The sequence below is a fragment of the Alosa alosa genome, chromosome 8 (assembly GCF_017589495.1).
Source record: "Alosa alosa isolate M-15738 ecotype Scorff River chromosome 8, AALO_Geno_1.1, whole genome shotgun sequence".
Lineage (NCBI taxonomy): Eukaryota > Metazoa > Chordata > Actinopteri > Clupeiformes > Clupeidae > Alosa > Alosa alosa.
Window position 1 is genome coordinate 22,127,528 of NC_063196.1, and position 22,753 is coordinate 22,150,280.

Here is a 22,753-nt window from a genome sequence, read left to right on the forward strand (position 1 = left end):
TAACTCAATCTACAAATGCATCCATTTGATTTGATTCTAATGATACACAAATAAATGAGTCAAGATATAATATATATTTCTATTTTAATCAACAATGGCAAAGTACAATGAAAACATATAATGAATGTCTTAAAACATTCACTTGTGATCCTTTTAATTATAGTAATCATTGAGGAAAAGGATATGGATGGCATCTGAGGTCTCATCACATGGAATTCAATTAGCTGAAAAAGTGCTACAGATGTGTTTATGTATTTATAGCACAACGCATGATTACTGATACAATACTATTAAAATAGGATTTGGCATAATGTTTATGATAATGGAAAATATGTTGGAATTAAGGTGAGGAACCAGAGTAAGGCACAGTTGTAGGTTAGTGAATACTGATCACAATCTTGGTGAAATTGATATCTTTCTAAAGACTCGTCTTGAATTTGTTTAGCTGTCTAATGAAGACTGCATCCTTTTTTAAGGAGGGCTGTCGTGAAATGTTTTTACAAAACCTTAACCCACTTCAACCCACAGAACATTTCATCCACATTCTATAAATTAATGAATTAATATGAATAATTTATTACAGCAGAAATACTAATGAGCAGAATATTCCAATGTTCTCGGCCCAGTTTATAAAGGTGTATATTGCAGTCCGTGATGGTAAACCTGCACGGCTGCAATTCAGGGCAATAAACCAAACGTTTTCCCAGCATTGGCTCAGCCTTATTGTACACAATATACATGTAAGTACACATCAAATACATACTTTTCTTCCTAGAAAAAACTTGAGTATGATTGAAAATTGTAGAAACAAAAATAGTGGTACTGATATACATGTAATTTAAAACTCATCCATGTAAAAAGCATCACACGTTATCCTGATCATAAAAATCACACATTTTGGGCTGGACCGTTAATATTCCACGGAGTAGAGTACGGGTGGATGCAGCTGGCCTTTTTTTTGCTCCCCATTAATTTCCAGTTCCACTGGGAATACGAAACAACTTTTCGAGCAAAAGGCTCTATCTCCCTCTGGAGGATACAGCTCATATAGACGACTGCGGTACAGTAATGTTGGTGCCTTGAATTAAGTTGTCATCCTTCCCATCAATCAGTGGGTCCCACTGATTAAAGTCTCTTTCAAGAGCTGCAGTTAAAAAAACAAAAAAAAAAAAAAGACTGTTCACATTTTAATTTAATAAATGATCATCTTCGATCATAACTACATAAAGCATGCAAAAACTGAACTAAGCTCCTGATTAGTAAATGATCTTGAATGTATGGCATTTTGTATTTGTTAGCAATGTGCAAAGAATGAGTCTTATAAATCAACTCACACAGGTGTCTCTGCAAGAATGCCAAAGAGGCTTTGTTGCACAGGTCCATCGCCACATTTGGGTTAATGTCCCCTTTCAACTTCAGCAGCTTGCCCAGCCAATTTCCCGTCAGGAAGGTGAAGTCAGGGAAACTTTGATGCACTGTACCCCTGTTGGAGCACAAGAGCCAGTCATGCTACATGCAGTGTTTGAAAATGCATGCGGTTACAAATATAAATGTTAGATTATTTTTCTCTTGATGTTGCATCATTTCAACACAATGATCAAATTAAACGGCAATTCCACAGCAGGCATTTGGAATTTTTGAAAGACAACACGCATCTTAAGTTTTAAAGATGTGTGGCATCATGTTTTTCTTCAAAAGAGAATTTTTGTTTCTGTGAAAAGTTTCTGTTGTCAGTTTATCCAATTAATCAGTAACATGTCTGTTGTTTTGTATGTTGATGTTTTATTTGTTATATGTAGTGTGTGGACCCCAGGAAGAGTGGCTGATGTTTTCTGCATCAGCTAATGGGGATCCAAATAAAATCATAAACATTACGCCATTTACTGATCAATACCCTCTTTTGGTGGAGCCATTTGGATGACCATTATTGATGGACCGCAGAAAATCTTTAAGCACAACCAACAGATATAGTTAGCAAACCTGATCGTAATCATTTTACGGGGAATGAATGCAGAATCCAGCTTCTTGATGCGTAAGATATTGCCGACCCACTGGAATTTCTCTGAGTTTATGAAGAAGATGGGTTGCTTGACTCGTGGGAAGATTTCCTCATCTATTGGGAACATCCACGCGTCCAGTGCAACGCCACACCTTTTAAGTCGAAGTACATATTTTCTACACTTACACTTGTTTGGCATACAGACAATTTGTTTTGCCCAGATTTCAAAGTAATATGACCCCAAAAATCCTTGATTACTGCTACGTAAGTGTCACCAACTTCAGATTCTAATAGCCACATCCTGGATACCATCACAAATTCTAAAACTGTTACTATAAATACCTGGCAAAGTTTCATAAAGTAAAGGCACAGCAACTAGAAATATAACACACATTTAGCATGCGGCTGACATGCGAGCTGCCATACTAGCATCTACCGGTGCCTGGAGTCTGGATTGAGTGCTAAGAAACTCTGATGACAGCGTCAACCATGAACAACAAACGGTCACTGTCTAGGACCACCGAGCTGATAATCGGCAGGGTCGCCCATCACAAATTTGGACTGTCTAGTCCTTCCAGTGCCCTCCAGACTGCCAGTGAATTCTCTGGGTTGGTCAGTTATAAAGAACTTTGTTGGTGTTGCATCGTGAAGACACAGCTGTGCGCGGTTTTCACGTGGGTCATCTTTGCCCTTGGACATTTTCAGCCGGTTGGAAATTGGACTAATTTTATTTTTTATTTATTTTATTTATTAATTTGTTTGTTGTATGTCTTGGTGTCATGGGTACGCTGGCGACTACGCCGCTCCGTCCGGCATCTATTGTATTTGTTAGTCTGTGTCAATGACGATGTCTTATATGTGGAGCGCTTTGGGTTGCACTCTGTGCATGTTAAATGCGCTATACAAATAAATCTGACATGACTTGACAAATGGCATGTCCCATATAATTGGGCCTGTTCAGATATCCAATTTCAAGTTCAATTTCAGTTAATGAATTTGTATGGTGCTTACTTGAATTTGCCTTCCTTACACAGACCTTCAATGACAGTGGCTCCTCCAAATGAATGGCCCATAATGGCAATCTTACATAGGTCCATACAGTTCTGTCCAGAAAGGGGCAAAGAAAGTACAAATTAAATTCAAAACACTTCGGAGGCATTACTTTTCAGAGGCATTACTTTTCAGAATAAACATACAGGACGTCCTTTGGTGACACTTGCCTCTAATGTTGAGAAGTCGAACTGCGTGCGCAGAACATTTTCCACTGGGCTACCAGAGTTGATTTCGATGAGCAGGTCCAAAGCCCGTATGCACTCATCTGCCCTTTGCTTGACCTTACAGCAGCATAATTCCACAACAGATACAAAGCTCTAAACAAGCACATATTTACAAATTTACACTGATTTACTTCATCTCATTTTCCAGCCTTGAGGGGGGACTTTCTTGGTGCTCTTTAGGCTTACCCAATACGGTCTTACAGAAAAACAAAAATACTGCAGGACCACCAGAGTCCAACTATCCTTGTATTGACATAATAGTTACAAGTCATAATACATTTCCTTTTGGTTTTGGAACAAGTACACATCCTGTAGTTGTACGGTAGATAATCACATAAAATCGCATCAGAGAAATTATCATGCAACTTTGTTTCTGATTACTGCTTGCTATTCTGTCTGTGGCCTTGGGTGAGTGTAAATGGCACCTGTTTGTTCCTGAGGGGGAACTCACTCTCCCCCGGTTTTATAGGTCTATGGTACATCCACTGCTGGTTGAGGTGCGGGGGGTTGACACTGGGCGGTTTACACGAAGCCTGCTCCTTCTGCTGCTCTGCTTCTGCGTTTTCCGTGAAATAGAATGTCGCAGATGCAGATTCGTTCCCTTTTTTTTTTACAAAAGAAAAAAAAAGATAGTTTTTCCATGGTCCAGAGAGTGGAAGACAGTAAGTAGTATCTCAGTGACTAATGCTGGTGATTAAACTATCACAAGTCCCCTTGGTGACTCCTAGACAATCAACTAAATTATGTCTGAAAAGGGTTTTTTTTCACCCAACTCTAAACAAGGAGGTAAACATACAGGCCCATGGCACAAGACATTCTTAATGCAAAAAAATCAAAAGCAAAAAAACTCTCTCCTGACCACAAGATAAAATGTAAAATGTATACATTATCTGTGCTGTGTCAAACTAAACAAACATTTAGCAAATCCAGTATAGCAATTTTCTGTTTGACCTAAAATGACCTTTCACTTTACTTTCAGGCATTGGGGCCCTTCAGAGACTAGACTAATGTGTTCTAGGCGGTCTATAGACACATATACAGTGACCACATTCCCACGCTGACCTTTATGTTTGCCAGAGAGGCTCTGTTGCCCCCCCCACCCCCTCCAATGAAAATGTGATGACCTAGTTTGTCTCATTGTGTGCAGCCTCGTCTACATATGTACAGGAACATAAACACCACAGGAAAGGGTGGGTGTTTCTCTATGCATCTGTGTGTAGTCAGGTATTCATGACAGAATGTTTTTCACTGATTGAGGGCGGAAGTGATTTTAGTGTCCGCTCCATTACATACCGTCACATCACCACTATACACACACACTCTTGTAATTGGGACAGTTTACCACACTCGATTCTTTTCCCTCAAAGATAACTTTGAAATATTACCTATGCTCCACAGCCGCAACAATGAACCCTTGGGAGGCCAGCTCGCAACATATGGCTGAGTACAAAGTCCTATGGAAATCAGAAGACTATTTATTTATTTTTTTAGATCTTTAGACTTAATTCAGTTCATCTCTGCATATCAACATATGTCTGCAAGTTAAAATACTCTGAAGTTAGAGGTTACCTAAAAGCACCCAGTCCATGTGAGAAGACAACCACTGGACACTTTCCACATGGTTTGAAAGAAGCATTCCAAAAAGCTGGGATTTTACATGCCCCTGATTAACCGGAGAAGAATCAACAAGTCATCAGTAAGAAGCTAGCTTGTAGTTCCATACATTTTTTACAAAGTTACAAGACCATAATCATTGGGGGTGTAGAAGTACACGTATTCATACCGAACTGCTTAGGTACAGGATGTTCGGTTCAATACAGATGTGTGACGAATGCCTTAATCAACAGTAGGCTTTTTCCACACAAACATTTCAGGTGGCAGTCCATATGTCAGTTTACTTAATTAACAGCAAAAAACATTTGACACCTTCTCAAAATACTATTCCAGCTCATGTGTTGAGCATAAGCAATATTGTCAGTGAATGTTGGGCTAGCTGTGGCTTACTGTACCAAAAATTAACCGAACCGTCACTTAAACATCTAGGTACGTACCAAATTGTGATTTTTGTGTACTGCTACACCTTTAATAATCATGATCATATCAACCAGTTATACCGTATCATATTCTCAAATGAATCTCATTGGATATAATCTGTAGACCGCAAAAACCTTTCTGATGGTACCAAATGTACCCACAGTACTCACCAAAGAGGTAGTTAAAGATTCTTTCACTGATGGAGCGGTTGATCTTCATGAAGTCGGCCAGGCCGTTAAAATACTCCTGACTGGGGATCCATTCTGGTCTTTCCGAGTCCTCGTGAGTATTGCATGGATAGAACAGCCTGAGGAAAGTACCCTTGGATACAGCAAACAGAACATTGTAATAATACATATTCATTGTTTTTAAAAGCATATACCATATACACCACAGCGGTCATCTTGTTGATAGAAAAGATAGAAGAAGACTTATTTAGCGTAAGTATTACAAAAGTCAAATTAAAACTTGTGATTAAACTTTTGCAACCTGGGTACATAAACCAAAAGTAACTGCTAGAACATGTATGTTGCCAAAAATGTTTAGCATTCTGAGTCGAATCAGAACCGGACTATGATTCTCACTACATCATATCACCATTCACCAGGATATGCATGAAAGTCTAAAATATGGTCAGCAAATATTGTAGACTTAAGGAAACCACCTTGCAAAACCCAGTGCAACTGCATGGGTTGGGTAAGTAGGTAGTGGTCAGAGATGGTGATGTGTTTTGTGTTGTTTTTGATCAGTTCTGTTTTGTGTTCCTATTTTTGACCAGGAAGATTTACTGTAGTACACCAACATTCAAATAAAATAATTGTCAGCTATGCGCCATGCTGAAACTCAAAGGCAAAATTAAGGAGAGCTACAGGCAAGTATTAGACAATAAGAAAGATACTTTAGCCACACCATTGACTGTCACATTTCAGGTCATACCTCAAAATAGTAATACTAATGACAGGACTCCATGGAGAGGTTCATGTTATTTTTCAGCTAGTCATTGTATTTCTCTCTCGTTTACTCACACACAATATCTTACCTCTGTGGTATGGCCCACCATGAGATCCGTGCAGCCCACCTGGTGGGGGCCATTCCCCGGGGGGATGCGCATGCTGCCGGTATGGCCACCGGTATTCCCCATGGCAAGCGCTGCCCAGCTCCACTTGTGCCTCACGCCTGATCAAACAACACATACACAGAAACGGTACATAACAATCAGCTGACTCCAGTCCCGCAGCACGACACCATTTCTGTTTCGCAGGAATCTTGGTCACTAAAATAACAAAAAAGCAGAACTGAAGTAAACCACTTCTTACCTTGACTGATTGTCATGTGAATCGATCCCTAGCGTTCTATTCTACAAAGTTTAACATATTGCTAGTCTTGTGCAGTGACGGCAGCATCGCCACACATCAAGTGGCTGATGGTACCACATTATTCTCGGTAACAATAGAGCAAAAGGGGACAACAGCGAAAACAAACTCAACAAAGTAGCACACACAGGGGCTAACAAAATGGTAATGCACATATGTACATCTACAAACGAACATCAGCTTCAGTTCAGTCAAATCAGAGACGCAATGTAGTCAACTCGTAAAGTCAACTAGTAACGTTGACGTTCACGCCAAATTAAGAAGTACCAGAGCCCTTTTACGGAGAAATTATCTACTAACGTTAACGCCTATTTGTATTGTATTTCATGGCCAAGTGAAGTGTAAACAGAAGATGGTTGCACTAAAGCAAAAGATCAAGGTCTACTACTCGGCTTCACTCCATTTACCAAAACAATGTCATCCGATAAATTAGGGTGACTAGCAATTAAAAACGGCTGTTTGACACGTCCATGCGTTGGCAGAGCTTAGGAAAAGTGTTAACTCACGGTCATTGAGCAATACTCACTGGCTGTACTGTATATTATCGTACTGCATTCGCATAACAAGCTGACAGCTAGTAGTAATTTACAGCAGTTAATCCGTGCGAACGTGCAAATCTCACACTTGACGTTACAACTCACCTGCTGTTGATTTAGACAAGTCATATATTTTTTTGACTAACGCCAGCTGTACAAATCCAGTAAAGGTGAACATTGAAGGTGTTTGGCAGTCAACGCTGACTAGCCTCAAACTAGTGTTAGCTTAGCCCCGTACACAACAGCATGACCCTGCCGACTGGTTCATCTCGGGAGTGGCTAGAACTATTACGTGCCATGTGTAGGGCAACATTCCTTACCTTCATTGTTCCAGGGTCAGTGTTTTCTCTCCTAGACAGTACAGCTGCGTAACAGACGATTTGTATATTTCAGTTGATTAACCAGCTCAAAGGATGGCATCAAATAAATATTGAGTGGGCTAGGTTAACTTAAAAAAAAAAGCTGAAAACAGAACTGTACTGAACCTCAGCTCAGTGACCAAAGTCTGAGTCACATTTTCCTGGGACACATTTCCTTTGTGTAGGCATACAACCCTGGCATGACACAACCTGCTTTCTTCTTCTGTGTTTTATGGCGGTTGGCCTATGCGATTGGTAACAACCTGTTTTCTGGAATGGCAGCCTTTTTTAAGACTCGTTTATTGTGCCCTCTAGTGACAAAGAGGGCTACTGTATGTCCATTTTCTTGCAAGTCAGTCTATGGTCTTGCCACCAACACTGGTAAGCATGCTGATGCTGTCTGTCCTAAAAAACCTTGTGCATTTCAGAAATGTGTTGTCTAACTCTTGAAGTCTAACGTTTTTCTCTGTTTGATGATGTATCTGACATGACATTCCTAGATGGATTCATCACATTTAGATATATTTAGCTAATAGTATGCTATTATAAACAAGTGCTCTAAGACTGTGTGTGTATGTGTTTGAAAGACAGGGGGAGCAAGAGGGCATGCACATGTCCCTAAGATTGTAAAACTATACACATGTCATCAATGCTTAACCACAAGGCCTCCCTGTTTTGACACGTGAGCCCATAACTGACTATCTTGATCAAAGGCTAAAGTTCTATGGGACTTGCTTACCATTTAAACCCAAATTAACTTTTGTTCGAGCCATTTGCCACTATGTCCTCTTCTAGGCTTCTCCTCATAACAGGGCTGCTCGCAGTGTCCTGCTTGCCTGCTGTGAGTTGAGTCTTATTCTCTTTTTATGGATTATTTATGTTGACAATTAGCTGTTTTTCGATGGATGTAGATGTTTATACTGATTTGTACATTCTCTTTCTGTCTGCTGTGAAGGTTCATGCAACATCTGATGTACATGGTAAGTTATGTTACAAGTTGAAAGAGAGATGACATGATTTTGACTTTTAAGTTAAGCTTTACTATGAGAATTTCCCTTACAGAGGTGGAAAGTGAGCCCAATGAGAACCCTTATCTTAACCTTGGTGAGTTATGATCTTTTGACATTTTGAAATAGTAATGTATATTTTATACTATATATATATATATAACTGACAACCGTGCTGCACCATTACATTGTTTTTGTGGCTTATGTCCATTTCAGGAGCTAAAACTCCTCTGATGGAAGGAGATATGGCCATACCAGTGAGTCTCTTTCAAAGGCACTGTTACTGTGTGTCGTTGTGTTAGTCCTGTGACTCCGCAGCATACCAATCCAAGTCCTAATCGTTATTTGTTTTATTTTTATTTATTTTTATTTATTTATTTATTTATATTTTTTTCATTCACAGCTTGGCCGTAATGCTCTCCTAAACACAACATACAGATGGACATTTCCTATCCCTTATATCTTATCTGACGACCTTGGTAAGTTTATAACTATTTTAATGCTACAAGTCATGGCTGTAATTAAGCTTTGTTATTCTCATAGCAGTTTTGTGCTGTATCAGTAATTCCAGAATAACCTTTGCAAAGTTTTAAATGCCACAAAAGTATTTTCTTAGGAGATGATTGTGGTAGATTGCACCATGACTGACAAAATTCTCTTTGGATTTATGTAAGCATTGATGATAATGATGTGTGTTGATTCATTCACATTGTCTTTTAGATCTGAATGCCAAAGGCTGCATCTTCCAGGCTTTTGAGATGTATCGCCTCAAATCCTGTGTTGACTTCAAGCCTTATGAAGGGGAAAAGAGCTATATTAAATTTGTGAAACAAGATGGGTATGGCTTGGTAGTACTCTTTTACTGCTCAGCACCTTCAGTGTTATTTATGTCATTTTGAAACTCACCTTCTGTATAGACTATAGTAATACCTACTTGTTGCTTCCTTGATAGACTTCTGTATTAGGCCACAAACCTAATCCAGTCCGGTGAATTGTTCATTTGTAAGAATTTGCCCATCATGTATCAGTCCTCTAAACAAAAATTTAAATGCAGCACATTTGTTTTCCATTTTTCGTGATTTGAAGTAAAAGATTTTTCTTCTGTACACTCAAAACGCTTATTTCTCTCAAATTATGTTCACAAATGTGTTAGTTAGCACTTCCCCATCACCAAGATAATTTATCCACCCGACACGTGTGACATGCATGTTGCATTCTGATTAAAAAGCACTGCATAGATGTTCCTTGGACTTGTCACAATAAAATGGCACTCTAGAATATGTAGTTTTATCACACAACCCAATGCCACTGATGTCAAGTCTTTAGGGACCGTGCAACTTGCATTGTCTGGTAGAATATCTACCAGAACGGTTGCTTGTCAAGTTCTCACTAGTACTGATTTTTTAATACAACTGATCCTTTACTTAAACTAATGAAAAATGGGAGAATGTTGCATTTATATGCAGTTCACATACATCAATTATGTAAAATTATAAATGTGAAATTAACAACACCTCCTTTAACAGTGAGTTATATTTTTTACAGTTGTTGGTCCATGGTTGGTGACCAGCAGGATGGTCAGTTGCTCTCTCTGGGTCCTGGTTGTGACCATAAGGCTGTGATTGAACATGAGTTGCTGCACGCTCTAGGTTTCTACCATGAGCAGTCCCGCCAGGACCGAGACGACTATATCAACATCGATCTCACCCAAGTCATTGATGGTTTGTTCAGTTTTAGAGGAGCATTTCTGCACAGACTATTAATAGGGATTTTCCTTTGTAATAACAACTAATTGTTTTACCTTACGATACAAAACAATCTGATTTGTTTTTGCACACAGGGTTACAGCATAACTTCAATAAGTACGATGACGGCTTCATCACCGACCAGAACACGGCTTACGACTATGAATCTGTCATGCACTACCGTCCCTTCTCCTTTAACAAAGACCCCAACATTCCCACAATCACCACCAAGATTCCCGATTTCTACAACGTCATTGGCCAGTACCTGGACTTCAGTAAACTGGATGTGTTACGGATGAACAGGATGTATAAATGCCGTAAGCAAAGCCTCAGTCATTATAGTTGTTTCTGCCCGGAATGTGTTCTATTACACTTGCTACTATGGAGACAGTTTACTTAGTGAGTATTTCTCATGTTCCTGAAAGTGCTTGCCAGGTCATGTTGATCCTATACAAAGGACTGGCAGTGTATGTGCTTTTAGTTAAACAATAGTACGTTTAAAGGTGTTTGTATTTTAGCTGTAACTGAACGATTGTTTTGTCTCCTGTTTTATCCTGCTTTGATCCTGAGGTATCTTAACAGCTGGTAGCAGCCGGTTATAGCAGATAGTGGTAACTGTGTATCCTACAGAGTTAAATTGTTTTACACAACATACAGTATTAGCTACTGCCGCTTTCTTCTGATTTACCCTAGTTGTGCTCTATTTGCTGTTTTCAATATACAGCATGTTAACCTTTAGTTTTCCGTGTTTGTCACTGTGACATTTCTAAGACTAACTAAAGACTGGACTTTGTCCAGACCAGTAACTTTGCATGGTGCACTTTCTCGACACCTCGTTATGCTTTTAGTGTTTTTTTCATGAGAGTGTTCTGCTGTAGCCTCCTCTCTGACACTGCTGGACCAGTGCTCCTTCGAGTACACCAACATCTGTGGGATGATCCAGAGCGCCACAGAGGAAGCAGACTGGACCCAGACGCTGAGCAGCCCGGGCTTTGAGGACCACACCCTCGCTGGACAATGCAGAGGTCAAAGTTCAAATCATTCGAAATAAGTGAAATGTTCAGATTCTAAACAAACCTGAGCACCTGTGCTGTTAGTAGACCTGAAAGTGAACTTGTTAAAAAAAGTAAGGCATTGCAGAAACAACTATAGACAAATGTTATCTTTTCAATCGGGTTTAAAATCTATAGTGAGTTTCAAGAAAGGATCTGTGGATTTCAGATGCTGGATACTTCATGCATGTGAACACCTCGATTGGAAAGGCAGAGGACTCGGCCCTGCTTCAGTCTCGTCTGCTCTACCCGAAGAGGAAGCAACAGTGCCTACAGTTCTTCTACAAGATGACCGGCAGTGTGAAGGACAGGCTGGTGGTCTGGCTTAAGATGGACGACGGTACAGGGACAGTGCGCAAGCTGAAGAAAGTGCATACAATTTATGGTAATTCTATTTTATTTCCGTGCAGTCACTTGATGATATCAAGTAGTAATTAATACTTTTGTTGTTCATCAGGTTGATCATGTTTATAATTTTTTTTGTTGGTGGGGTACAAAGAAAAAAAAAATGCATTTTTGAGTGTATGTGGCAGGGTTTCTTAAGTAGATCAACGATGAATGTGACCCATATATGACTTTCTAATCTGAGGAGCTCAGTATAAGCAACTGTAATTTTACAGTTACCAACAGTTTTTAGAGTTTTGACAATTGTGTGTATGTGTGTGCCTCTTGCAGCTGATGCTGACCATTCCTGGAAAATTGTGCACGTGCCAGTGGAAGTTGATGTCAAGTTCCGCTACGCCTTCCAGGCCGTGCGGGGCGATCCAGCAGCAGGCGGTGGTATCTTCATCGACGACATCACCCTGACCGAGACGCGGTGCCCCGCCGGCGTGTGGCGCATCCCGAACTTCTCTCAGATCATGGCGACAGCCACCACCAGCACGACCCTGGACAGTCCTCGCTTCTACAGTCCCGAGGGCTACGCATATGGCGTCCGCGTCAAGCCGTTGTCCGACTACACGGACTACACGGGCAACTACACAGGGCTCTACTTCCACCTGCTCAGCGGAGAGAACGACGTGGTGATGCAGTGGCCCGCCGTCAACCGCCAGGCCACTCTGGTGGTGATGGATCAGGACCCTGACGTGAAGCTGCGCATGTCCACGGCACGCAGCCTCACCACCGACTTGATAAAGAGTACGTGTGATTTTTTTGTCATCTAATAATTTGGCTGTTTTCAATAGCAGGCCATGTAGTAACAGAGGATCACTATGCTGCAGTATTCAGACTCTCTTGCCACTCATGCTTATATAATGCTGGTGCTGTCAATGTCTTTATCAGCGCCTGATGGCAAAGTTTGGTGGGACAACCCCTCAAAGGTGGGAACCTGGGACGCAACAAACAAGTGGTTCCGCAGTGAGTCCAGGGGTTGGCGAAACATGGTGAAACACTTTGACCTTAAACGACGGAACTATCTGAAAAACGATGACCTCATCCTCTTTGTGGACTTTGAGGGTAAGCTGCTTGGCATATAAAACAATGGCCCTTGTCCGATCTGTTTGTCTTGACCCAGAAATGCCACCACTGCAAAATATGAGTTTGAATTAATGTCTCAAATAAGACATTAATGTGAAGAAATGTGTGAAGCTGTTACATTCCTATGCCAATATGAATTCTGTGACATGCTAAGAAGGAGCTTGCCATAGTCATTTGACATTGGACATTGACATTTTTTTCTTTGTATTTCTAGATCTAACACCGTTGATTAAGACAGAGGTGCCTGTTGTACCTAATCCATAATGTTATAGGTGAGTATCAAGTTAGATGATTGATTGTATACTGTATATACAGCTCTAGAAAAAATGAAGAGACTGCTGCACATTTTTTTGATGTCATCCTATGGTTGCTGAATTTGACATTCGAATGAGTTGTTAAGAGACCACTGCAAATTTGAATATGACCGTCAACTCATTTGAATGTCAATAGAATAACGTCAGAAAAATGTGCAGTGGTCTCAATTTTTTCCAGAGCTGTAGTTCTATATATACAGTCAATGGATACATACTGTTGTTGTCCTACTCTGTTTTGCATGACAGATTTGCATTATGTCAAAACAGGAGGCAGTGCTGAAGAAGTCTGAACACCACATTTTGATGACCGTCCTAATGCACATGTTTTTATGTTGCCCATTAATGTTGTCTCCCTAAATGTTTTTTGAATGTTAATTAAAGATTTGAGAAAAATGTTTGAGTCCTTGTCGTTTGTGGTCCGTGTTTATTGGAAAGTAAAACATGCATATGATATGTCACTGTATTGTAATTAGTACTTAGTGTGCTATTCAATTTTCAATCTACAAAAAAGTGTTGGGCATAGGAAAGCCTATTTTCTGTACCCTCACAATGTCTGTTTACCCTTGCATTTCCCGAAATCTTATCTACAATCAGATAGTGTGTAAATTTCCATGATATGGTTGTGTAACAATTAGCTTTCCAGTCATAAAAAATAACTCTCTTAAATCCCTGGCTTTGGAACCATGGCTCAAAGTTCTGATCAAGGTTCTGATAAAGCACTGATAGAATAAGAAGGGTGTGGATAGAGGCTGGGAGACCAGTGTCCAGTGTGTGGTGATCTGTCTGCTCCTTCAACATGAGGCTCCTGGGCATCGTCTGCAGCCTGGCTCTTCTCAGCCTATCCTCCTCCTTCACCGTAGGGCTGCTCTTTGTCTCTCTGTCTGTTTCTGGGAGTGTCAGTCAGTGGCTTCCCCTTTGTTCTATGTTTGTTTATCATTGTCTTTCATCAAACTCTCTCTCTCTCTATGTCTGTCTGTCTGTCTCTGGGTGAGTCAATCAGTGGCATTGCCCTTGTGTCTGTGTTGGTTCATCATTGTCTTTCAGCAAACCCTCTCTCTGTCTGTCTGTTTGTCTCTTTGACTGTCTTTGTCCTCACTCTCCCTTTGTTGTCCGTGTCTGCATCCATGCAAGTCCTTTTAAGGTATTGATCAATCGATTTGATTATTAGTTCTTAATGAGGCAGTATGCAAACATTTTTGCATTCATTTGCAAACATTTTTAAGCATGTTTTTTGACAACTCATATCAGTATTTTCAGATATATTTTCCATGGCATATGGACATGCGATAATTGCTTTTGTTTTGTTTGCTGGCTAGGCTATGCGTTAGGAGACAGATTTCTAGTATTCATCCAAAATTCCATACTGTGGTGTTAAGTTTTTATTTAAAAAATGTTTCTTTCCATCACAGGCAAGGAGGCTGGACAAACAGAAATGTAAGATGAAAGAATAAATGCTTAATCTTTAATGCTGAGAAATTGTAAATATTGTGTATTAATAAATAGCATGACAACGATTACATTCATTTAGTTTATACAAAAATGAATTAAGTGAAGTGATGAATATCTCTGCTTTTATAAATCTGGTGCGGCTATGGTTTTAATGTTATGTCATCATGGATCACAGCTCATGCCATTGATGAAGATGGTCTTATCAGGAGAGATATCCCATTCATCAATAAAGGTATGCTGTACTATGTATGACTGTTCATCAGTTGTGTTCACATACAGTACATCATCACTTTGTGCAAATTAACAAAACAACTGGGGTTAATATGTGTATGCAGTAGTTCTATATGAAATCACCTTCATTAATTTACAGTACTTTAACTAGGTAAATATTGAATCCAAACAGAAATTCTAGAATTAATAAATGTTTCTCTTGTTTGGCAAAGGATTGAAAACTCCGGTTGTGCATGGGGACATTGCCCTACCTGTAAGTATACCTGCACCAAAGACACACTCAGTCATAAAGGGGAGAAAATGAAAAGCTTACTAATAGCAATTTGGAATGTAAAAAACTGAACTTTGCCTTTAGCTACTCATGGTGATTTTAATGATAAAATAACATCACTAGAACAGACAGTGATATTGATCAGATTTATTAATGGTTGTTAATGGTTACCAACTCAAAGGTCAAAGTTTTGCACTAAACTCATTCAGGGTAATAAACTATTTATATGTTTATTGTATTGAGAAAAATTCTCAAAATAATTCTCAAAATATAGGCATGGGCACCCCTCACCTACTGTACAATAAAAAATTAATTCTTGTTATTTTGATGTTAAAGTCTCAACCCACAGCGTATTAGTTGGACCTTCATTCATCTGTATGTAATACATATGCATTATGGTCCCCCCCGCATGTTATGGTGTAGGCAGGATGCTCACTCATGTAATGCTCTCACCCTATGCAACTGTGTAGAATGAATCTTACTGTCACACACACATCAGGAAATCTCAACACACATTTAGCTCTGTGCACGACCACAGTAGGCTACCTCCTTTTGACAATAATCACCAGTGTGTGAGCGCTTTGGGATGCACTCTGTGCATATAAAATACAATAAAAGTGACTTGACTTGACCACTTCTCATGTCCCAGTCATAATGCTTTGAGAGGTTGTGTAGAGTAGGCCTAGTCTACACAACCTCTCAAAGGAGTCTTTCTTTGCTAACTATCAAGCAAAGGTTGTGATTGACAATGTCCACTTCCACACCGTCTCATCATTTATTTTTCCCCTCATGGTCAAACATTTGTGTGCCCTCAACATTGTTTTTATGTTGTATCTATATACTGTATAATCTAAATGTTTATATATTAATAATTCAGGAAGTTGTGCACTTCTGGTTGCCACTTTTTGAGAGTAGCCTGTCTCAAACTCTCACATGTTTGCTGTTTTAGCCTAGTCGCAATGCACTGATTGACAAGGCCTACAGATGGACATTCCCCATACCGTACATCCTGACCGACTCCCTTGGTAAGGTTTTGAGTTCTTTCGCTATCCCAGAAAGAATACCAGCACATAACATCAGTAAGCCCAGAGCTAAGCCAAGATGGCTAAGTCAGTTGACCTTCAATGCCCTTGGTGTTTCAGATCTGAATGCTAAGGGGGTGATCCATCAGGCGTTTGAAACCTACAGACTCAAGTCCTGTGTGGACTTTAAACCTCATGAAGGAGAGGCGAGCTTCATCAAATTTGAAAAGCTGGATGGGTATGTTACCGTTTATTGGTTGTATCAAGGCCATAGTCATGATGTCAATATTGTGGGGGGGGGGGGGTTGTTTGATGTCATTATCAAACATCGAGCGCATGACGCAACAAGGTGTTCCTAGGTTTTTTAATCAGTCATGGGTGTGTTTGGGGCGTAACATCATTTAAACCAATGAGAATGACATCTGTCATTCCCTTTAGTGGCGCAAAGCACAATGTCACATAAATGCATCGGTATTTTGACATTCAACGGCGCATTTGAATGGAAGGAGGCTGCTTGCGAGACCGTATGGAATAGTCATTCCACTAAAACCATGCTTTACTAAAACCTAGGATAGCCTTCACGCATTTGCACTTCTCTATTATTTGAACTCATTGGAAAAGTGAAAATACCTTCACCATGGTGTCAGTCAACGACAAGACACTTATATGCAGTTACTTTCACCGTTGACTGACAATGGGTTACCATTGAAAACATAGGCTGGAAAAAGCAACACTTACCCTAATATTGCTCAAATGACTGAATAAAAAAACATTTATCCTGCAGAGGAGTTGCTTATATCTCGTGACAGTGTGTCTTCAGCTGTGCTCCATGCGTGTCTCTCCCCTCTCCCCTAATCACTTTTAACCGTCATTACCAATGCAAATGATGGTGAATAACTACTCATGATGAGATGTACAGTATTTCGTAATATTCAAATTCAAATTGTAATCGTGCAATTTGTAATGTTTTGCATGGACGTGCGCTGGTGTGCGTTCATGAATGATAGAAGGATGGTGCGTTGTGCACCCGCCAATATGACTGTTGACAATGCGCTCTTAAAATAACATATAAACAACTCGCCATAGACTTCTGACCAGGTGTACAAGATTTTTTTGTTTTAAATGACCCTTTAAATGATGACTTCTGGTGAGTTTTGTGGAAAGAGAAGAGAAGAGCGGAGAAGAAGCAACTTCATGCAGAGGCTTAGGCTTCAGGGTGCCCTGACTCCATTTGTCTCCAAAATGTATATTTTAAAATAAATTACAAACCTGTAGCCTATAAGATTTGTATTTGTATTTTTATTGTATTCTATTGTATTTTATTGTGCTGGCGGCTAATCACACAACTTTAACGTAGTTTGAAAGGGACAGGATTCAGGAATAGGCTACTAAGGCCCCTCTTCTGTCTGACTCACCTCACATTAACCCATGCATAGCCTGGTTTCTGACAGAAATTACGTTTTGTTTCAACATGTAGAAACACTACTACAACCTTTATTTGGTGAATGGAGGTGCAAACAAGTTGTGTGTCGTCGCCACATTTGAGTACTACGTTTTGCCTGCATGGATGTGCGATTGAGTGCGCATCTAAATGTAACCTGCAAGATGCAACAACCAGGCCTATAAACAGAAGCAGATGGGCTCCCCCTATTAAGTCAGGTTCTGCTCAAGGTTTCTTCCTGGAATATGGGAGTTTTTCCTTGCCACAGTTGCCATATGGCGTGCTTGTGGGGGGTAAGAGGGTTAAGGCTGCCAGTCTTATGACGTCATTTTCTATATTTTTGATATGTTGCTGAGTATAACATAAACAGCAAAGAAAAGTGAGCACTTTGAGCTGCATTCTGTGTATGAAAGGTGCTATACAAATAAAGCTTTATTATTATTATTATTATTATTATTATTATAAACAGGTTAATTTCTGACATTATTACTAACATATGAATACATTATTTATGTTGTAAGACATGTGAAAGAAATGAATGACACATGCATGCACAAATTTATCATTTAAACTAAAAGGGCACAAAGTTTCACTTTCTCTATCATTGCAAGAAAATAGGCTACAATGTGTTGACAAGCCTACCGCACCGCAGTAGGCCTATGGTGCAGATGGAAGCTTTTGCACGCCACTAACAAAAAATGCAAAACCACCAGGACAAACCCCTCAGGGGTTTACCCTCTGGAACCTTCACTAGGCTACTAATTTGTGTGTTATCTACGTTTGATTACATTTCAGATGGTGGTGCTTGTTGGTTTCCTGTAGTACAGCCTTTTTTCTTTCTTTTCTTTGTCCGTATATTGGGGGCAGGACATTTTGGTCATATTTGAATTTCTATGGTGACTACAGCCCTGGGTTGTGTGAGTGGTGAATACAAATATCTTGGTGTATTCACTTCAGTGTTTTGTAGACGGTACCACGTAGATAAATATTTTGAATTTCGGTATCTGAGGTCTTGTTTCGCCTTTTTTATGCATGATGGCAGCAACTGGATCTTCCTTTCATTTGTTTTCCCAGCTGCTGGTCGATGGTTGGAGATTTGAAGGAGGGCCAGCAGCTCTCCCTGGGCGAGGGTTGTGACTACAAAGGCACCATCATGCATGAACTCCTCCATGCCCTCGGCTTCTATCATGAACAGTCCCGCACTGACAGGAACGACTATGTCAACATCTGGTGGGATCAAGTCCTGCCCGGTGAGCTCTTATCATAACAGAAATGAGGGTGGCAAAGAATAGCAAAGGGATACTAGAATTCTGGTTAGGCCATAAGAGAACCTCTGTCCACAATGCAGCTTCATTCCCGCTGAGTAGGTAAAAATGATGCTTTACCATTTAATCTGGATTTCAACATTTGCAGTGTTCTGTGTCTGTCTTTGACCTTCAAAAAGAATAATTCCCAACAAGCATCAATATAATGTCCGTCAGTGTTTCTGTCCATCTGTGTTTCGTTCTGTCTGTCTTCCTAATGTATTTATGTACCTTTTGAACTGTATGTCCCTTGCAGGTATGGAGCATAACTTTGACTATTACGTCGACACCTACATAACAGACCAGAACACACCATATGACTATGAGTCCATCATGCATTACGGCCCCTACTCCTTCAATAAGGACCCAAATTACCCCACCATCACAGCCAAGGACCCTGAGATGACCAAGTTGCTCGGCCAGTACAATGACTTCAGTGATATGGACCTGCTGAGGCTGAATAGGATGTACAACTGTTGTAAGTGTTCAATGTTGATAGTAGGAAGTGATAAAGGCTTTTACCAGAGAAGGTTGAAGCAGTTAGTGATCAAGGTTCTTTGTTTTTACATTGTAATTTTGCATTTGAATTAATACATATTACAGTGCATTCTTCAGACCTTCCTGGATGGATGGATTGATGGCTGGATGGATAGAGAGATAGAGAGATAGATAGATAGATAGATAGATAGATAGATAGATAGATAGATAGATAGATAGATAGATAGATTGTAGTGTATTGTATTGTGTAGTGTTGTGTAACTGTTAAATTCACTTGTTTGACCAAATGATTGCTTGTGGACTTGACTTAACTCTGCATTCCCTCCAGCTGCTCCACTGACTCTGCTGGACCAGTGTGCTTTTGAGTCCAACAGTGTGTGTGGAATGATTCAGAATGCCAAAGACAACGCAGACTGGACCCTCACACGCAGCTCTCCAGCGGAACATGACCACACTCTGGTGGGACAGTGCAACAGTGGGTACTCCCTTAAAACTGTCAAAGTAAAGAAAAGCAAAACGAATGTGATTTCATTGCTGTTCAAGTCTGGCAGAAATTGGCCTATTTGATCTCCACTAGAAAGCACAGCAACAGTGGCGTGAATAGTGTTATGACATCACAGGATCTGATATGTAAACAATGAGTTCTTTGCCTCTGCCTCGTCCATTAATTCTGTACATCCTGACACCTCGATGCTCATTATCCCTTACATAGCCTAAAATGTACACGGCATGAAATGGATCTTATAGGTTGAATGAAATGTGACTTGCATCTTGTGTTGTATGAAACACATCATCTGTGCCATGTTGGTTTCAAGTTGCCAATAGTGAATTCTTATGTGTAATGACTGACTGGTCATACTAACAATTTGTCTTGTCAACCTTAGATGCTGGATTCTTCATGCACTTTCCCACAAACATGGGGCTTCCTGATGACTCAGCATTTTTAGAGTCCAGGATCCTGTACCCCAAAAGGAAGCTCCAATGTCTGCAGTTCTTCTACAAGATGACTGGAAGCCCGAAGGACAAACTTGTGATTTGGGCCAAGAAGGAGGACTCCAAGGGGAAGACCCTTTCCACTACAGCAGCTGCCACTTTCATCGGTGAGAAAGGGAGATTTCAGAGTTTTGAAGCTTTATTTTCTTTCTGTTTTTGTTTTCTTATTTGAATAATGCCATTTTAAATGGGTTATATTGTTTGAACGGTTGATCATATAAAATGGCAGTATAAACTGTATTACAGTGATGAAAAGAGGATGATCATAATGAATCTCACAAGGCATGGGTACAGTATTGATATTTTCAAGTCAAATAATGAAGTCTCTCATTACTTTCCTGGTTCTCAAGGTGATGATGACCACTCCTGGAAAATTGCACACGTGCCTTTCAACATGGATGGCAAATTCCGCTATGCCTTCCAGGGTCTCCGCGGAGACCCGTCTAGCTCCCGGGGTGGCATCGTGATCGACGACATCACTTTGGCTGAGACGCGGTGCCCGAGTGGCGTTTGGCGCATCGCCAACTTCAGCCAGCACATCGCCAACATGGCCCCGGGCGAGTATCTCCAGAGCCCGCGCTTCCACAGCCCAGAGGGCTACGGCTTCGGCATCCAACTCGTCCCCAACTCGGAGGTGTACTCCGGCTGGATGGGCGCCTTCCTCCACCTCACCAGCTGGGTGAACGACGGCGTGCTTCAGTGGCCAGCAGGGAACCGACAGGTCACCATAACGGTACTGGACCAGCACCCCGACGTGACACGCCGCCAATCCTTCTCCTACAGCTTCACCACACAACGCATGCAGCTCATACCTGGTAGGTCAACGAGTCCTGCTCTGAGATTTAGATTGACATCAGGACCAGACCGGAGTTAGCATAAGAATACAGTCAAGAATGTCAAGAACTTGGTTGGTTTTCTGTCTCTTCTCTATACAGGATTGTATTGTGTTGAGTATTGATGACAACGATCTGTTCTGTTGCTCCAATGGCTAGGTACCAATCTAAACTTCTGGGGCAAGCCTGAGTTAGTGGGGACGTACGACCCTTCCTGCGATTGCTACCGCGGCCCGACCTGGGGTTGGAACGGTTTCTTCTCCCATTATGAGCTGCAGCGGAGGAGCTACTTGAAAAATGATGATCTCATTCTCTTCATCGAGTTTGAAGGTGAGCACTGATGATGAGCAGCAGCAGCAAAAGTCACTTGATTTGGGGTCGGGTCAGACGATGTTACTTTGCTCGCCATCTCTGTGGTGGTAAAATTGTCATATTTGTATTTTGTGTGTGTGTGTGTGTGCGTGTGTGTGCGTGTCACATGACTGAACCTTGAGCAATTGAGCCTTGAGCACCTGTTAAATTTGTGTCCTAATATTTATTCTGAATTGTGGATAAAGAAGTAAAGTGTGTGTGTGTGTGTGTGTGTGTGTGTCTATGTGTGTGTGTGTGTGTGTGTGGGATGCAATTGGATTAGATTTTGCTCTAACAACCATGATCACATTTTGCAGATCTCACCCCTCTGGATAATCTTGTTCAGCCAAGAGCAGGCACTGTCTGAGAAGATTGAGAAGAAACTTTCACAGTAAATAATCAGTGTTTTAGGCTCTCATTACCAAATGTCTTGCACTTTTAGAAGTAAACATTCATAAATAAATAGGTGTGTAACCATGCAGTCCCACCCCAACTAAAACTAGCTTCCTGATGCAAGGGAACACTGCTCCATTCTGTAGTCACATGTTAACACCAAGAGAGCTGGCACTTTTATTACACATTAGTGGCTCTATCTCGAACACTTCCCTGGATTTGTCCTTAACACTCCATTACTGATTTTCTCCCAATCTCATGAAATGTAAGTTGAAATGTAATCACTGAATCACCTCAACTTTGTTTGTATGTTACTTGCCCCCCATTGAGAATGAACAGTTGTATAAACTACTCCCATTACTCATTAAAGTGCTATCTACTGAATGAAACATGTCATGTCTTACTTACAACCATTGTCCCACACCTACACAGCACACAAGTAAAACATTTTCTTATTAGTTAGCTGATGGCCCTAAATGACAAAATATTGAATGAAATATTGAATGAAATTTTTGAATTTATAATTAATAAAGACAAATGCAACACTGGTCATTATACAAACCCTAGGCCTACTGAACTGCTATTCTTATTTTTTGGCTTGTGTGACAATTCATAGTTCACATTTATCAACTTATAGTCCTGAGAATACCATTCGAAATATTAGTCATCTGACCCTGGTATACTGCATGGTAACGTGTTGAAGAAATCCTGCACACGATCCCTTACGCATGCAAATACTTTATTTCACACAACGTTTCGGTCACACCTTCAACACGCATCACTGGTGACCTTTAC

The 22,753-nt window shown here is 40.5% G+C and overlaps 3 protein-coding genes across 4 annotated transcripts; 2 read left to right on the plus strand and 1 right to left on the minus strand.

Moving 5' to 3' along the window:
- Positions 1 to 67: 67 nt before the first annotated feature.
- pla2g7 (phospholipase A2, group VII (platelet-activating factor acetylhydrolase, plasma)) lies at positions 68 to 7,846 on the minus strand. Of its 2 annotated transcripts, none has more exons than XM_048250378.1 (10): positions 7,540 to 7,846; positions 6,350 to 6,486; positions 5,481 to 5,631; positions 4,662 to 4,730; positions 3,702 to 3,877; positions 3,220 to 3,333; positions 3,011 to 3,102; positions 1,981 to 2,151; positions 1,335 to 1,483; positions 68 to 1,144 (listed from the first exon to the last, which is right to left on the minus strand). In XM_048250378.1, the coding sequence occupies exons 2-10, from the start codon at positions 6,449 to 6,451 to the stop codon at positions 1,044 to 1,046; spliced, it is 1,125 nt and encodes a 374-aa protein (XP_048106335.1). In that variant the 5' UTR covers positions 6,452 to 6,486; positions 7,540 to 7,846; the 3' UTR covers positions 68 to 1,043. The 2 variants fall into 2 exon arrangements, with proteins under 2 accessions (XP_048106335.1, XP_048106334.1); XM_048250377.1 differs by lacking the exon at positions 7,540 to 7,846 and adding an exon at positions 7,325 to 7,487.
- Positions 7,847 to 8,324: 478 nt separating this feature from the next.
- Positions 8,325 to 13,565, plus strand: mep1a.1 (meprin A, alpha (PABA peptide hydrolase), tandem duplicate 1). Its single transcript, XM_048250376.1, has 14 exons — positions 8,325 to 8,419; positions 8,534 to 8,558; positions 8,641 to 8,682; positions 8,802 to 8,842; positions 8,989 to 9,064; positions 9,306 to 9,423; positions 10,131 to 10,306; positions 10,426 to 10,647; positions 11,209 to 11,355; positions 11,552 to 11,767; positions 12,058 to 12,519; positions 12,664 to 12,837; positions 13,073 to 13,130; positions 13,440 to 13,565. Exons 1-13 carry the CDS (start codon positions 8,360 to 8,362, stop codon positions 13,120 to 13,122), a joined length of 1,809 nt encoding a protein of 602 aa, XP_048106333.1. The 5' UTR covers positions 8,325 to 8,359; the 3' UTR covers positions 13,123 to 13,130; positions 13,440 to 13,565.
- Positions 13,566 to 13,919: 354 nt separating this feature from the next.
- LOC125299250 (meprin A subunit alpha-like) lies at positions 13,920 to 22,342 on the plus strand. The gene is made up of 13 exons (XM_048250445.1): positions 13,920 to 14,028; positions 14,582 to 14,606; positions 14,797 to 14,853; positions 15,065 to 15,105; positions 16,073 to 16,148; positions 16,266 to 16,383; positions 18,661 to 18,836; positions 19,147 to 19,368; positions 19,717 to 19,863; positions 20,273 to 20,488; positions 20,732 to 21,196; positions 21,374 to 21,544; positions 21,883 to 22,342. The coding sequence occupies exons 1-13, from the start codon at positions 13,969 to 13,971 to the stop codon at positions 21,930 to 21,932; spliced, it is 1,824 nt and encodes a 607-aa protein (XP_048106402.1). The 5' UTR covers positions 13,920 to 13,968; the 3' UTR covers positions 21,933 to 22,342.
- Positions 22,343 to 22,753: the final 411 nt, after the last annotated feature.

Coding starts and splice junctions, on each gene's coding strand:
- pla2g7 (XM_048250377.1), bottom strand. CDS start 7,397: ATGTTCACCTTTACTGGATTTGTACAGCTGGCGTTAGTCAAAAAAATA. Junction 3,334..3,701: donor TCCCCCTCAGGAACAAACAG/GTGCCATTTACA, acceptor TGCTGCTGTAAG/GTCAAGCAAAGGGCAGATGA. Junction 1,484..1,980: donor CGTAAAATGATTACGATCAG/GTTTGCTAACTA, acceptor GTGCTCCAACAG/GGGTACAGTGCATCAAAGTT.
- mep1a.1 (XM_048250376.1), top strand. CDS start 8,360: ATGTCCTCTTCTAGGCTTCTCCTCATAACAGGGCTGCTCGCAGTGTCC. Junction 8,843..8,988: donor AAGGAGATATGGCCATACCA/GTGAGTCTCTTT, acceptor TTTCATTCACAG/CTTGGCCGTAATGCTCTCCT. Junction 9,065..9,305: donor TATCTTATCTGACGACCTTG/GTAAGTTTATAA, acceptor ATTGTCTTTTAG/ATCTGAATGCCAAAGGCTGC.
- LOC125299250 (XM_048250445.1), top strand. CDS start 13,969: ATGAGGCTCCTGGGCATCGTCTGCAGCCTGGCTCTTCTCAGCCTATCC. Junction 18,837..19,146: donor GTGGGATCAAGTCCTGCCCG/GTGAGCTCTTAT, acceptor TGTCCCTTGCAG/GTATGGAGCATAACTTTGAC. Junction 19,864..20,272: donor TCTGGTGGGACAGTGCAACA/GTGGGTACTCCC, acceptor TGTCAACCTTAG/ATGCTGGATTCTTCATGCAC.